Source organism: Brachyhypopomus gauderio, chromosome 19, assembly GCF_052324685.1.
Source record: "Brachyhypopomus gauderio isolate BG-103 chromosome 19, BGAUD_0.2, whole genome shotgun sequence".
Lineage (NCBI taxonomy): Eukaryota > Metazoa > Chordata > Actinopteri > Gymnotiformes > Hypopomidae > Brachyhypopomus > Brachyhypopomus gauderio.
In genome coordinates, this window is record NC_135229.1 from 11,953,960 (window position 1) to 11,969,907 (window position 15,948).

The window sequence follows — 15,948 nt, forward strand, 5'->3', positions numbered from 1 at the left end:
AGTGATTTATTTTACTACTTTTGACCATAACCGAAAGAGCCACAAAAACAGCTGGACCAATTCTTAACGGTTTCCACGTTAAACCTTTCCATGTCTTTCCCATGGGACAATTCTAGTTTAGGGTTTAGATCAACAGGGGATCACACTGCGTTTGGTGGGAATACAACATGTAGTTCAATCATGTTCACGTTTCAGCCTTTGGCCTTCTGAAGGTGATGGCGTTTCTTGCTCCCCTCCAAAGGTGACGAAAGGTTTGTAAAAAACGGGAGGGAGGCGGGGCTTCACATTCCACTGCCAAAAAAGGAGATTTAGTGGGCCAATAAGGAGGGCTGAATGAGCTTTACAGGTGTCATCTGAGCATCTCGGCATGCGTTCAATTTATTCTCTGGAACAGAAACCTGAAACCAATAGAGGTAAATAAGCCAAGAACCTTTTTAACTGGAACATTAATTGTGACGTTAAAGATGTAAACATTTTGCTATCAACAGTGTTTCATTGTAATGATGTAAACATTTTGCTATCAACAGTGTTTCATTGTAATGACACGATCAAATTTTTTTTTTTAATAAAGTACCATAATGCCAATGAATCTTTCTGAGATTATGCTTCATTCCTCTTGTCATTCTCCATATGCTTGATTGTATTGTAATGAGGTGTACAAATCCTTAAATCTAAATTCTTAGCTGCATTCATGTGCATAGTGACTGGTGTGAAAAATGCAATTGGCCAGGCAATGACTGTGGAATGATGTCACGGGCATGATGGCATGCTGACACATGTTCCAGTCAAGCTTTGACCTGCTCCATACATTATACTTCTGGTGGCTTCTTTAATTTTTAATTTACAGGGTGGTACTGACTGCGGGGGGAACGTTGGGCCTTGAGATGTACAGATTAATAACCGGTTAATTAGACTCATTTTTGCTCCTCTACCATTACACACTGAATTCCCAGTTCCCAATAATTTACCACCTGACCTCCATAGTGGTGTTCCGCAAGCATTCATTTCCTGACTAGTTGCACAATTTGAAGAACTGAATTTTCTCATGATTTGCTGGTCAGCCTATGGTCCTGATAGTGAGGAGGACTGTCTCGCTAATGGTCTTGATACAGTGAGGACTGTCTTGCTAATGGTCTTGATACAGTGAGGAGGACTGTCTCGCTAATGCTGATACAGTGAGGACTGTCTCGCTAATGGTCCTTATACAGTAAGGAGGACGGTCTCTGGAAAGAGTAATCACTTTGGTCATGACATCTGTTATCACACTCAAGGTTCTTGGACTCCAAATCCTTAAGCAATCTGTATTTTGGCCAGTTAAAAGTTCTTTACAAGTACAAAATACTAGGAATCTTGTTCAGCTTGACCACAGGCTGCTTAATTTACAATATATTTTGGTTAAATATGTGCACATATATTTCCTGGGAAAGCAAAGGTTCTAGATGGTTTTGCAAGGGATGCATAATATCCTCTCAACCTGAATATGTGCAAATGAGAAACACAGCAATGATGTCTTTGGTAATGCCGTGGCTTCCTCTTTGCTAATGACTCACGTTGACAGGGTGCGATTAAGCTCCAGAGAAAGAGCGCAGATGATCTGAACAGCCTTGTGTCCTTCTAAAACACAGTGTTGAGTAAATACTACCTGCTTGTTTATTACAAAAACAGCTAGCACTTCTCACAATACTGAAATGCACTCCTCGGTACTGGTAGACATGGTCCAGAATAACAGGTTATAGCAGCAATGTCCCCTAGAATAACAGAATAACAGGTTATAGCAGCAATGTCACCAATGTCCATCTTCACTGTCCCTTCTTGACAATGTTTTGTATGCTGGGGTCCTGCTCTGCTTTCTCCCTAGCCAAGGACAGCAGTCCCTCGAACTGTCCATCGAGAAGACGGGAGTCTCCATCATTGGTTATAGTCCAGTCAAAGTCCAGGCCCTGATCCAGGCCGCATTCAGATTCTGCATCGTCTACCCCTGGAGAGAAAGAGACAGGTCGTGGTAATGCCTGGGCGTGTTAGAAACGAGATGAACTAGATGAACTAGAAAATAAATACCAATAGATTCCACAATGGTGCTGCAATTTAGTCCAAGAATGAACTTTGAGGAATGGTTTCCCAAATGTGGTTTATGTTTGCAAAAGTGCTTGAATCAGAGGAGATCCACGACAAACAAATCAAGGGCTGTGGCTGTAAAAGTAACCAGTGCCATGATCAAATCTTACCAGAGCAGGACCTGGGCTGTTTGTGTAGTCAGTGCTCTCCTACCTGCAGTAAACCTCCAGCCCCTCTGGGTCCTGGTCTGCTCCGACGCCTCCACTCGGACGCTAACGCACTGCTGCGGATACTCCGTCCAGAACCACTGCAAGTCGGACATCCTCCGACAGTCACTCACGACCTGGGCCGAGGAAGACCGGTCACGTTAGGTGCACGCAGGACAGCTGGTCTGATCGAGACATGCAGATACAGCCTGATGATTCTGTGTATGTCTTATCCAACCTAACTGCAGTGCTTCAGATTACGTGGGCCAGTTTTCTAGCCACAGACTAAGACGAAACCTACATTTCAAAGTATTTTCAACTGAAATTACCCATGCACTGTATGGAGGAAATGTAGGATTTTCAGTGAGCTGAAATCGGACCAGAATGTTCATACAAAGTCTTCAATTGTGCAACTTTTAAAAATCGTTTATGTTTATGACGTTGGATCGTATCTTATCGCTCCCTCAGTATCGGCCGATGTAAATATCCGTGCGCTACTCACCCACACCGGCTGGGTAACGCCCCTGTCTCTTGCTCTCCCCCCACCGGATCATATCAGCCCGATACTTTTCCTTATACTGACCAGCTCCCAGGAGTAGCTCATAGTTTAGACCATGTTCCTAAGGAAGAACGAACAGTGATCGATAATCTGCAGTATACATGTTAAAGTTTTTTGTGTGTTTTAAGCTGAGGATAAGTTTACCTGCGCATATATTTCCTTGAGCGGACCAGATAGTCTAAGTGTACAGCACAGATTCGGGCCCAATCTACAAACATGATCCGAATATGAACATTGTAACCACGTTTCAGTGAATCAGTGAAAGAATCATACAAGAATGGGCAAACTCATACAACACCTGTTTTGTATTAAATCGGTAACATAGTCCTTCCCCGACTTTCGCTTTCCACTGAATAACAGAATTAGTTTTGGCTGTATAGGTGTCATAACTCCAATAATTTCTTCAATACAACGGATTTTAAATATTTCCTCTAGAATAAGTCCACGTGAAGGAAGAAGGCAGGATTACCGTAAAACAGGTAAAATGGGGTTTAGGGTAAAAATAGAGAGGGTGTTAATATTCAATTCCCCAAGATATCCGTCGTTTTTACTCAAAGGGGTCTTTCTTTTCATCTGTGCATAAAATGCACATATAATGTAAACACGTGTTCACCAGGGAAGTTCGTTATTTTCCGGAGACGAGCGTGACTTCGGCTTTACGGTAATCGGAAGATCGTCACGCCATGAGCGTCAGTCGTCGTTTCACGCCTACGTACCATCAGATTGCCAAAAGTCCTGCCCCCACCAAACCCAAACAAACAAACAAAAATATTTAATTCCTGTAGCGTTGTATTTCTAAATTTAAATATATATATATATATATATATATATATATATATATATATATATATATATATATATATATATATGTTTCTTATGAGGAACTGAGAAATACGAAAGCACCATTTCAGAATCCCTTCCTAGATATATGGGTTGTTGCTAAATAAGCATGAACTCGTGTATATATTTTAACATAATATTTAAAGCCTACTAATAATGTTCCAACATGCCAGTCGTATTTCTCGCTCTCGTTTTGCTCTGAATGGGGGGGGGCTTTTATTTGTGTTGTTTGGCTAGCGATAACCCGGAAGTTATTGAACTCTTACGTTCGGCTGTTTGTCAACAAGTGCGTATCACTTTGTTTTGATTAGCTAGTTTCAATTAAAACATACATAACAGTACGTTAGACCGCTAAGAGCATTTAAAAATAAATGTAGGTTCCAGCAGATCAACTACAGTCATGAATGGGAGCTCTAATCCTCTTCAGGATAAAGAGGAACATGTTTTAAAGCTTGGGGAGAGTTTTGAGAAACGACCGAAATCGTCATTCCACACGATAAGATGTGAGTAATCCGCTTCCGCTGCGCTGAGTGCTGTTAGCTCGCCGGCTAACTGTCTAACGTCTTATTAGATAAATTAGTTGAAAAAAACAACGTAAATGCCAACAATAATGGCTCAATACGTCGTCGTTTGTTGAGTTTTGGAAGCCAAATTCATTTTTGGAGTCACCATAGGTTAGCAACTAACATTTTTACAGTAATGAGATGTGTAAGGAGTGGTTATGAATCATTATTAAGCTCCTGTGGTTTTGAGATCCAGGGCTCTTAAGAGTTTATCTTCCTGGATTTCGTGTTTTTCTGCCAACCACCAGTGCAGGAAGCTTCACAGAAAGATGAAACAGGTGTACAACAGCCAAGATCAGTTTTAGTGTCCATCATTGGTGAATGCGGCTTTCATAAGATGCTGGGAGCAATACACACATTTATAATTAAGCAGTAGCACAGCAGGATTTAGTGAAGCCCTGTGCTTACAGCTGTATTCTCACCTTCCTCAGATGATTTTAAACCAGCATCCATCGATACCTCCTGTGAGGGTGAGCTGCAAGTGGGCAAAGGAGACGAAGTCACCATTACACTGCCACACATACCAGTAAGGTTGCCGCGTCCCGTATGATATCCCCAGTTACGTACTGTGATCTGTGTCCCATGACGGTGTCTGGTTATTAATATTATTATTTTGTCTCGAGGGTTCCACACCTCCCATGACCGTGTTCAAAGGCAATAAAAGGCCGTATCAGAAAGACTGCGTCCTGATCATCAACCACGACACTGGAGAATGCATCCTGGAAAAGCTCTGCAGCAGCATCCAGGTCAAGAAAACCAGGTGAGAGGTCAAAGGGGAAATTGTATGAGAGGTCAAAGGGGAAATGCTGCCCGCACCTTTTGGGCTTATCCGTTTCTGACGATGACTTAAAGACACGGACAGTTCTGCTACTCGTGCAACATATGCAGAACTTACAATGTAACTTTTTTTTTTATTTGTTCATTTTCTTTTGTCACTGTGCTACCTCTATTCCTTCCTGTAGTATTAAAACTCGGTGATAAACAATTAAGGTTGACCAGCCATATTTAGATTTGTTAGACTACATGGGTACATTCATTTGTACATAATGTACATAGCAGAAAAATAGTTGATTCTTTTGGATTGTTAATTTGCATATTGTCATATTAATGAGCAAATGTGCTGTGTAGTCCCTGTTATTGGCTAAATAGAGCCCCTCCCATGTTGGTGTGTCAGAGCTGAGGGCAGCAGTAAGATCCAGGCCCGGATAGAGCAGCAGTCGGTGAGGGCCAGTCAGCCGACCGCGCAGTTCCGCACCCCAACCAAGCCTGGTGCCGGGGCTAAGGCCTCGCCCACCAAAGATAACCCCTCCCCTGAGCCCCAGCTGGATGACATCAAAAGAGGTGAGCCCCTCCCCTCCCGGGGGGCCGTGTCTCCTCTAAACACAGGTTCCACACAGGGTGTTAATCTCTCCACCTGCGTCTCAGAGCTGCGGGCGGAGGTGGAGGTCATCGAGCAGATGAGCAGTAGCAGTAGCAGCTCCTCCAGCTGCTCGGGCAGCGGCGCAGACGACAGCTCCAGCAGCGACGGCGAACAGGAGAGCCCGCCCATCCTCGGACAGCCCCGCCCCTCGCCCGCCCGAGACGCCGACGTGGCCAACGGCACGGACGAGCTTCAGGGGAGCAACCAGCTGATGAACACGCTCAGTGAGAGTCCGACCGACACGCCCACACACACAGGCCGACCCCAGCGCCCGTCTTAAAGGGACGTCACCTGTGAAGGCCGCGAATGAATAAAAAGTTGTTTGTTGAGTTATCGATTGCTTATTTGTAAATAGTAATCGATAAATACTTTCCTCTGTTTCCTGTCGAACTTTTATTGGGCTTAATGGCGATGCTTCGGTGCTTTCTTCTCTTCTCAGGGAATGACTTGCAGCTGAGTGAGTCTGGCAGCGACAGTGATGAGGATTGACAGCCTTCTCTGCCCCGCCCACTGTCCTGATACCCCGACACTGTCCTGCTCCTCTCAAAACACTGTTTCTCATCCCCCTTGTTCTTGGATTTTTTAAACTCTTATCAGTCCCTTTTGCAGTGCGTTTCATCACAATCTAATGTTATGTGAAATGTCTATTTTCAACCTCCTGTTAACATAGGAATTTGATGAATGCGTTTTTATTAGATGTGTATTTCAATGTTTTGGCGTAAAGTTGGAGTACATGGCCTGCTGTAAAATATTTTAGCGTACCTGTTCAAAAATCACCATAAGCGTGACTGTTATGGAACTGTGTGTGTGTGTGTGTGTATATATATGAAGTGTGTTGAGGGAGCTTACCTTAAGGGCCTTAGTTAATAAGGCCACATGCTCTGGGTCGCCCAGTCTTTTGCCTCGGTATGTCTGTCTGTTGACGTTTTGCTGAGGTCAGACACCAGCAGCGGATGTTGTAGGAAATGGAAAAAACTGTGTTGTAGCTTCTTGACGGCTGTACATTTTTTTCGCCTAAATTGTAGCTTCTAGGTGCAGTAGGTGTACAGACGTTAACGTGAATGTGTAATTAACAGAATGGGGGTGAATGTGGACTCCAAAACGAGTCTGTGTTGTGAGACTAGTTCTCATTGCTCATTCTGTGATATTGACTTGAAATGGATCTTCCTGTATCTGTCTGAATTGTCCAGTATTAAAGGAGCATAAAAGTACAGGAATGACATGTTGTGTATCTGTTACATCTGTATGAATAATTGGTCACGGTGTCCATCGTAGGGCAGAATTGCCTGCCCTGAGTCACGTAATGCCTTTGTCCACTGGTCACCTTCTAACGTTTTACTCACACAGCTACTGTAGTATCAGTGTTTGTGCTCTTAGTAGAGAAGACAAACTGCTGATTACAGTTTATATCAGTGCTACTGTAGGATGTGTTTTAGACCAGTGCAAAGATATTTCCTTCCTGAATAAGAGATTCACTGCCCATGAAACACTAATAGGAGAAAGCAAGAGGCCTTTCAGAAATGAATACAATAATTAACACTCAGAAATGTTTTAGTCTCCATAACACTCAAGTTGAGGTTATTGTTGTAAATGTAAATTTAAATGTGCCATATTTTGTCAATTGTGATTTTTACACCGGAATCGAAATTTGTCCTCCGCTTTTAACCCATCTGTGCAGTTAGAACACACACACACTAGTGATTACTAGGGGGCTGTGGATCACACGTGCCCAGAGCGGTGGGCAGCCCTAGCCCGGCGCCTGGGGAGCAGTTGGGGTTAGGTGCCTTGCTCAAGGGCACCTCAGTCATGGCCTCAGGTCTGGGAATCGAACCCACAACCCTCCGGTCACAAGAGCAGTTCCCTACCACCAGGCCATGACTGCCCCAGTGTTGGGCACCCAAACCCTAAACCACTATTGTGAATATGTTAAAATGTGATGGTCCTGTTTTGGAGAATAAAATGCCATATCTCGTATGGAGTCAATAAGGGCCGAGATGTGTCCTGAATTCCCGTACAGGGGTTTCCCATCCTGTTTAGTGAGGTCCATGCTGTAGAAATGTGATCTAGTTTACACAATCTAAAGAAACCACAGTGCTGAAGGCATGTGGGTTTAGTACACCACAGTGTTGAAGGCATGTTGCTTTAGTACAGCACAGTGCTGAATGCATGTTGCTTTAGTACACTACAGTGCTGAATGTGTGGGTTTAGTACACCACAGTATTGAATGTGTGTGGGTTTAGTACACCAAAGTGCTAAAGGCATGTTGGTTTAGTACACCACAGTGTTGAATGTGTGGGGTTAGTACGCCACAGTGCTGAAGGCGTGTTGGTTTAGTACACCACAGTGTTGAATGTGTGTGGGTTTAGTACACCACAGTGCTGAAGGCGTGTTGGTTTAGTACACCACAGTGCTGAATGTGTGGGGTTAGTACGTCACAGTGCTGAAGGCGTGTTGGTTTAGTACACCACAGTGTTGAATGTGTGTGGGTTTAGTACACCACAGTGCTGAAGGCGTGTTGGTTTAGTACACCACAGTGCTGAATGTGTGGGGTTAGTACGCCACAGTGCTGAAGGCGTGTGGGTTTAGTACACCACAGTGTTGAATGTGTGGGGTTAGTACACCACAGTGCTGAAGGCGTGTTGGTTTAGTACACCACAGTGCTGAATGTGTGGGGTTAGTACACCACAGTGTTGAATGTGTGTGGGTTTAGTACACCACAGTGCTGAAGGCGTGTTGGTTTAGTACACCACAGTGTTGAAGGCGTGGGTTTAGTACACCACTTTATAACCACGTTTATTTTCAGTTTCATTGTTCCCTTGTTTTTACCAAAACACCTGTTTCACTATTCAGTTCTATTAAAATGTCTTCTTTTGGACATGGAACACGTAATTGTATGACACATACTTTTTGTTTTACATACGTCCCATCCCATCAGTTCATTCGTTATTACGTTTCCATAAACAGCTTAGACTCAAGTTAGTTCTAGACATTTTGGGAAGGCCACATGATGTTCCAGTTTTATTGTGCACAAGGCACATAAAGCATTAGTGTGAAGGAGCTAGAGAGGTCTGCACACAGCCCTGACCTCAGCCACATTTCTTTGAGATGAACCGAACCATTACTCTCGTCCAACACTAGTACCCGACCTCACAATTGCTCTTTTGACTAAATTCCAAATAAATTTTTCACTGAAGAATGGAGACTGCTATAGTTGCAGAGATATTAACGGCCACAGTTTTGGAATGGGATGTCCAACAATCGCATATATGTGTGGTGGGCCGGTGTCCCCCGTAACAAAAGCGATGGCCCCAGGACTTTTATTTTGACAATCTGCAACAAATGTCTGCTGTTGTTCCGAGCTTCACTCACTCGGTTTGCCCGCTAGTGTCAGTGCCATGACAACAGTGATGTGAGTCCACGCTCGTGCGCGATGTGGGATCTGAACCGCCGCTAAACGTCGCCGGACACCCTCAGTTGAAGGTACACATGACGGGGCGAGGTGTCCAGAAACACCGGTCCGGTCCGGGAACAGCTTCGTTTGTTTTTAGTTACCGCGGCTAGTGGTTAGCTGGGTGAGCTAACACGGTCAACAGGCTTTTAACGTTTGGGAATTAAAGATGCGTGAAAAACGGCGTCGTAACGTTTTTATACGTTTTTTTAGCCCGTCTAAATGAATGTCTCACGTCACCTGTAACTCGTGCCTTGGTGGTGTGTTTATTTCAGTACATAAAATTCTCTGTCCTAGTCCTAGTTATCTATGCCAATTCTGATGGTCAAATCAAAACCACAATCTTCCACCTGTTCTCTCTGTCTGTCTTTCTCTGTACCCAGAACTAGAGAAACGAGGTAAGCACAGAACGGATCATCCTTCTTCACGGGCTCTCTCCGTTTACCTGCGTTTGAAGTGACCGTCGTCGTTGTCTCCCGTGGCAGCAGCAAGATGTCCCTGTTCAAGGCCCGGGATTGGTGGTCAGCCGTGCTGGGGGAGGGGGAGGAGTTTGACCAGGGCTGCTTGTGCGTGGGGGATGTGGACAACAGTGGGAGTGGCTACGGTACGTGTCCCGCGGGCCCACGCCTTCGCTTTGATGTGTCGAACGTGTCCTGACTGCCATCCAGGGACTGCAGGCTTGGGTGGTTCTGGTCTTGTCGGTCCCGAACAGCAGGATGTTAACGGGATCGGATGGGTGTTAAGCTACTATTTGACCCTCAAATTCCTTAAAAATGTTTATAAAAACACGCTTAAAAACAAAACAAAGAAGAGTAAGATGTTGTCCTTCTCCTGCTCCGTGTCCCGGTCCAGATAAGGTGGTGGTGGGCAGCTACATGGGCATGCTTCGTGTCTTCGCCCCGCACGCCCGCCAGCCCGGCGAGGGTCCCGCGGCCGGCGCCCAGCTGCTGGAGGTACAGATGCGGGACCCCATCATCCAGGTGGAAGTGGGCAAGTTCGTCTCGTAAGTGGGCGGAGCTCGGGGTGGGGAGGGGGAGGGGTTACTGCTGCAGGGTCTGTCTCCCGAACACAGAGCCATCTTGACCCCACGCGTCAACAAACCTGGCCTGGGTAGTCAGTGCCCCGTAACTCTTGGTTACTCGTAACTCTTGGTTACTCGTAACCCCTGGTTACTCGTGCTCAGTGGGATGTGCCCATTGGCTGTAAAGTCGATGTGGAGGGAGAACGTCATGGAGTGGTTCTCCAGGGCTTTTTATCTGAAGGCCAGATGTACACACACACACACACACACACACACACACACACACACACACACACACACACACACACACACACACACACACACACACACACACACAGCTCTCCAGCTGTTAGTTTATCTTCACGCAGTCCGGCTCCTCTCCCAGATAAGTGTCTGCTTCTGCTTAGCTCTGCTCCAACCACAGCTCCAGCTCTTCTGAAGCCCGCTGTGTTAACGTCGTCTGCTAGCTCTCTGCCAAGATACAGGAGGTACGGTGGGTTTTTTTGGGGCGTAGCGTTACGTGCTGTGGTTCGGGGCCACGTTCATAAATCGCTTGTTATGTTTTACGCTCCCCAAAACAACGACTCGGAGGTTGGGCGTCTTGATGGGTTCTTGGTAGAAACCACAAATTGGACTCAGTCACAGAGCATCGCTGTGATTGGACGGGAAACACGCTCCTTCAGAACCTGGGCGTGCTGTGCGTGCTCAGTGATCTCCCAGCCAGGGTTCCTCCTAATCTCCTGATTGCTCGCAGGTGGCTTTTCGGAATTCCCCGCCCCGTTTCTGTACTTACGAGACACTTTGCATTTTCAACTCTCTGAGTTCTCCAGGTCTGGTTTGATGTCACTAAGTGTTCCTCGGTTTCCTCCAGATGCTCGGAGCTGCTCCACCTGGCTGTGCTGCACCCCAGGAGGCTCTCTGTCTACGCCCTTTCAGGTCAGTGTCCTCCCTGCCCCGCCCACTGCCCCGCCCACTGCCCCGCCCACTGTCCCGCCCACTGTCCCGGCCCCTCTCACTCCTCTTCTCTTGCCGCTGTGCTTGGTTCATGTCGTTTTGTGGTCTCTGTTTCCTCCCAGTCACGCCCCTTGATGAGCTCTAACGCGAGATAACAGAAACGCTCTTTTAAAGTGCGTAGAGGTCATATTTACATTTCCAGCCTTTGCTAGACGCTCTTATTCAGAGCAACTAGCAGATATTTATAAATGTGACAGTCTGCATGAGAATCACACTCAAGGAGTTTGTGCTGCTCTATCTGCCGATATTCAGGAGTTAACAGGCAAAGCACGGTCCCTCTTCTCATGACAATAACACTGTTATTCTCTCTCTCTCTCTCTCTCTCTCTCTCTCTCTCTCTCTCTCTCTCTCTCTCTCTCTCTCTCGTCTGGGGTCGTCAGGCATGGCTGGGAACGTGGAACACGGTGACCAATACCAGCTGCGCTTGGTCTACGAGCACAACCTGCAGAGGACGGCCTGCTGCATGACCTTTGGCCCCTTCGGGGGGGTCACGGGTGAGCCTTTTGCCCCGAGCGTCCCTTATCCCCTCCGTTTCCAAGTTGCACTCGATCGTTACAAACAAGCTTCTTTACTATTGGTAGAACGGCAATAGCTAAGCTCCTCCTGCATACTGTACACAGCTCCGTCATCCTAATCTGACTGGGTGAGGAGAGCGGATTAAATATAATGCACCTTCACGTATAAGGAGGATCGCCCTTGGGCTTAAGAGGATGTAGGTCTCGAGTGTATTTGTGCACGCAGTACCATTGTTGACCACAAGGTGACAGCAGAGCACGACTTTTTAGGAGATTCTTTCCAAAGAGCAGTTATGTGCATGTGTGAAATTCCATGTCTGAACTTCTGAAAAATGAATAGTAATTGTTCATGAAGTACGCATAAGGTTGTGTGTGTGTGTGAGAGAGAGAGAGAGAGAGAGATGGGGAAGAGGAGTATTACTGAGAAAAACACTCGTTTCACAGCGTGGAAACATTTGGGAAGCAATCTTCGTAAATGGCCTAATTAATCATGTACATGGTGATATTAATGGGGTCCCCTGAGCTGAGGAGAGTCTTGCAGCTCACCGTGAGAGGCGCTGGTTCTGAAAGGATTGCTCTGTGTTCAACTACACAGCCTGCCGGGTGGCCCGGTACTGACCCAGACTCGGACTGGCCCCAGCCCTGTTATTATACTACTTAGAGTACATTATAAGTTATTATTCAGTTCTGAACATTCCCAAAATCATTAACACTCACTCACACTTACTCACTCTCTCACACACGCATCCATGTACCCAGATTCTCATTAGGTTCCCATATGTGGACTTTTGAGGTGTGTGTGTGTGTGTGTGTGTATGTGTGTCCATTGGTAGTTCCCACTGACCCTAACCTGGTGAGTGTGTGATTTTTACCAGCGCAGAGGGGCCTAATTAGCGCTCTCGCCGCTGTGATCAGCGGGTTTTACGGCGCTGTGATGGGCGTGTTTCACAGCAGTACCAGCGGGGGGCGCCCAACTCCTCCATCTCATAAAATCGTGTGTTTCGCGCCTTTTTTTCACGCAGGTCACCATTTCATCTGCGTCCAGTCCATGGACGGCATGCTGATGTTCTTCGAGCAGGAGAGCTACGCCTTCGGACGCTTCCTGCCCGCCTTCCTGATGCCCGGACCGCTGTGCTACTGCGCCCGCACCGACGCCTTCATCACCGTCTCCTCCACCCGCCAGGTGGAGTGTTACAGGTCAGGCTCCTCCCCCAGCCTCTTAAGTTCAGCCAGTCGTATGGCCAGAAACCTGCGGAAATCTGCATACCGCCACCATCTAGGCTCTGGGTTGTGACATCACTTCCTGGCCTCGCCCTTGTTTGAGTTAATTGTCTTTTAAGAAGCCGTTATGCGGTCCAGACTCTTAACCCACAGCTGTCTCTGGGGGGGGCGGAGCTGTCCCTGTCCCACTGTTGTGACTTAAGTGCCACTTTGGCACTTAAGTGACTTACTGCTGCATTTTCACTATGTCCATAACCATGTGCTCCAAACGTTTCCTCACTTCACTTTCTTATTTGAGCTTTAAATAAGCTTGTGCTGTATCATAGAGAGAGAGAGACAGGGAGACAGACATAGAGAGAGAGACAGGGAGACAACAGTGAAAGAGAGACGGAAAGAGTCAGACAAGCAGACAGACAGAGAGAGACAGACAGATTCCACTCTCGTTCTAATTCCACCCTCTTTTTCATACCGCTCACCACATCCTCCATCTCCGCCGTGTTGTAAATAGCAGCGCGGCAGAGGCGGACAGGGCCGTGGGGAACTCTGGGTAAAAATAGGCCGCTGGATGTCACGGCTGTTTGCCCGCCCGAGGCCCGCGCTGCACCGTGCTAAGTGGACGTTCTCCGTGTCCCGATTAAAATTTCCGCTCGGGCAGCCGCTTGGCGTCGTCCGCCTCCACTCACGCGCGGGACCCTGTGGGACTGCGAGGGGGGGCGGGGCTTAGCAACACGTGTGCGGCTCCGCCCTTTCTGGCTGTTATCCGGCTGCTCCAGCAGACAGGACAGTGGTGGAAATGATGATGTCACCCAGCCAGCGATCCCACTGCACGTGTCAACCTCTAATGAGGGGAAGGCCACGGCTACGAGGGGCGGGGCAGAGGGGCGGAGTCATTCCGTGACTTCTAGAATGCTGAGTAGAGAGGAGGGTGGGTGTGGGAGGGGCTACCTGGGATGCCTGCGATGGGTAGCAGTGTGTTTGTGTGTGTGTGTGAGGCCCGGCTCTCGGACCGCTCTGCCGCAGGCTGATTCCTGGCGAGGTGTTTGGGTTCGGGGGAAGGGTCTCTGGAGCGTGTGTGTGTGTGTGTGTGTGTGTGTGTGTGTGTGCGGTTCCATGCCAGGTCAGAGAAGTATCCTCTTTCATATAAATGACTTCTGCTGTTTCCTCTGGCGGGGTTTCTCCCACGCTGGCTGGTGATTGAAAACAATACACACTCACATATACTCATATACACACACACTCACACACTCACAGACATGCCGCCTCTCAGTCGACAATCACTGAGGTTAAGACCTGAATAGCACCACTGCTTAGATGGAATGAACTTGTGTTTGTGTGTGTGAGAGTGCATACATGTGTATGAGCATTTGTGAGTGTGTGTGTGTGTGTGTGTGAGCGTGTGTGTGTGTGTGTGAGCGTGTGTGTGTGTGTGTATGCGTGTGTATGAGTGTGTAAGAGTGAGAGAGTGTGCCGGGCCGTATTAGATATGTGAGGGCATTAACACATATAACCGGCCTTTGTTCAGTTGTATATAATGTCTATTATAATTTTTCCCCCAACACATTTAGCTTGAGCATTGGTAGGGGTTTGTGTTAAATTATGCTGAGGATTGTGGGGGTTTGTGTTAAATTATGCTGAGGATTGTGGGGGTTTGTGTTAACTTATGCTGAGGATTGTGGGGGTTTGTGTTAAATTATGCTGAGGATTTTGGGGGTTTGTGTTAAATTACATTGAGGATTGTGTGGGTTTGTGTTATATTATGCTGAGGATTGTGGGGGTTCGTGTTAAATTATGCTGAGGATTGTGGGGGTTTGTGTTAAATTACATTGAGGATTGTGGGGGTTTGTGTTAAATTATGCTGAGCATTGTGGGGGTTTGTGTTAAATTGTGCTGAGGATTGTGCTGAGGATTGTGGGGGTTTGTGTTAACTTATGCTGAGGATTGTGGGGGTTTGTGTTAAATTGTGCTGAGGATTCTGGGGGTTTGTGTTAATTTATGCTGAGGATTGTGGGGGTTTTTGTAAAATTGTGTTGAAGCTTGTGGGGGTTTGTGTTAAATTGTGTTAAATCTTGTGGGTGTTTGTGTTAAATTGTGTTGAGGATTGTGCGGGTTTGTGTTAAATTGTGTTGAGGATTGTGCGGGTTTGTGTTAAATTATGCTGAGGATTTTGGGGGTTTGTGTTAAATTGTGCTGAGGATTGTGGGGGTTTGTAGTAAATTACATTGAGGATTGTGGGGGTTTGTGTTAAATTATGCTGAGGATTGTGGGGGTTTGTGTTAAATTATGCTGAGGATTGTGGGGGTTTGTGTAAAATTGTGCTGAGGATTGTGGGGGTTTGTGTAAAATTGTGCTGAGGATTGTGGGGGTTTGTGTTAAATTGTGTTGAAGCTTGTGGGGGTTTGTGTTAAATTGTGTTGAGGATTGTGCGGGTTTGTGTTAAATTATGCTGAGGATTTTGGGGGTTTGTGTTAAATTGTGCTGAGGATTGTGGGGGTTTGTAGTAAATTACATTGAGGATTGTGGGGGTTTGTGTTAAATTATGCTGAGGATTGTGGGGGTTTGTGTTAAATTATGCTGAGGATTGTGGGGGTTTGTGTAAAATTGTGCTGAGGATTGTGGGGGTTTGTGTAAAATTGTGCTGAGGATTGTGGGGGTTTGTGTTAAATTGTGCTGAGGATTGTGGGGGTTTGTGTAAAATTGTGCTGAGGCTTGGCTTCTGTCCAGGTAACATAACTGCACATCAGCGCTCTGACTGAACTCGCTCTTCTTCCTGAACTGAACCCGGTCTCCTTCCGTCTAAAACCATTAGAGTCGTGTTATTGTAGCGTAGCTCTGCAGAAAATTAACTGAACTAACAAGGCGGCAGCTGGCGTGAGGGGAGGGAGTGTGTGTCTCTTCATCCTCCACGGGGGTTGCCTGGACATTCTCACGTTCACCTTCTGATGGCTTTGGCTGCCTCTCACCGGCTGATCCAACCCCGCCTCCCTAGTCCCACACACACACACACACACACACACACACACACACACACACACACACACACACACACACACACACACAAAACGCGCGTGTGTTCCACATGTGTGTGG

General features: G+C 46.8%; 3 protein-coding genes across 8 annotated transcripts in view; 2 read left to right on the top strand and 1 right to left on the bottom strand.

Moving 5' to 3' along the window:
- Positions 1 to 508: 508 nt before the first annotated feature.
- On the bottom strand, positions 509 to 3,529 carry pmvk (phosphomevalonate kinase). The gene is given in 6 exon segments (XM_076981225.1): positions 509 to 1,978; positions 2,269 to 2,398; positions 2,764 to 2,785; positions 2,787 to 2,881; positions 2,965 to 3,028; positions 3,119 to 3,529. Coding segments are annotated over 6 exon segments (579 nt in total). The 5' UTR covers positions 3,208 to 3,529; the 3' UTR covers positions 509 to 1,799.
- A 376-nt stretch (positions 3,530 to 3,905) lies between these two features.
- Positions 3,906 to 6,854, top strand: eaf1 (ELL associated factor 1). The gene is made up of 6 exons (XM_076981876.1): positions 3,906 to 4,163; positions 4,655 to 4,749; positions 4,847 to 4,983; positions 5,398 to 5,564; positions 5,649 to 5,867; positions 6,083 to 6,854. The coding sequence occupies exons 1-6, from the start codon at positions 4,061 to 4,063 to the stop codon at positions 6,130 to 6,132; spliced, it is 771 nt and encodes a 256-aa protein (XP_076837991.1). The 5' UTR covers positions 3,906 to 4,060; the 3' UTR covers positions 6,133 to 6,854.
- Positions 6,855 to 8,991: 2,137 nt separating this feature from the next.
- The window catches only part of bbs9 (Bardet-Biedl syndrome 9), a 63,158-nt gene continuing 56,201 nt past the window's right edge, over positions 8,992 to 15,948 (top strand). For 3 of the 6 annotated variants that reach the window (XM_076981851.1, XM_076981854.1, XM_076981853.1), the window contains exons 1-7: positions 8,992 to 9,123; positions 9,475 to 9,489; positions 9,577 to 9,695; positions 9,944 to 10,094; positions 10,984 to 11,048; positions 11,507 to 11,620; positions 12,664 to 12,838. In XM_076981851.1, the coding sequence (XP_076837966.1) occupies positions 9,584 to 9,695; positions 9,944 to 10,094; positions 10,984 to 11,048; positions 11,507 to 11,620; positions 12,664 to 12,838 (617 nt within the window). In that variant the 5' untranslated portion in view covers positions 8,992 to 9,123; positions 9,475 to 9,489; positions 9,577 to 9,583. The remainder of the gene's footprint in view (positions 9,124 to 9,474; positions 9,490 to 9,576; positions 9,696 to 9,943; positions 10,095 to 10,983; positions 11,049 to 11,506; positions 11,621 to 12,663; positions 12,839 to 15,948) is intronic. The other 3 variants (XM_076981855.1, XM_076981852.1, XM_076981856.1) reach the window with 3 other exon arrangements.

Excerpts from the sequence above, each read along its gene's own strand:
- eaf1 (XM_076981876.1), top strand. The coding sequence starts at position 4,061 with ATGAATGGGAGCTCTAATCCTCTTCAGGATAAAGAGGAACATGTTTTA. Across the intron at positions 4,164-4,654 it reads GTCATTCCACACGATAAGAT|ATGATTTTAAACCAGCATCC; the intron begins GTGAGTAATCCG and ends CACCTTCCTCAG. Across the intron at positions 5,868-6,082 it reads CCAGCTGATGAACACGCTCA|GGAATGACTTGCAGCTGAGT; the intron begins GTGAGAGTCCGA and ends TTCTCTTCTCAG.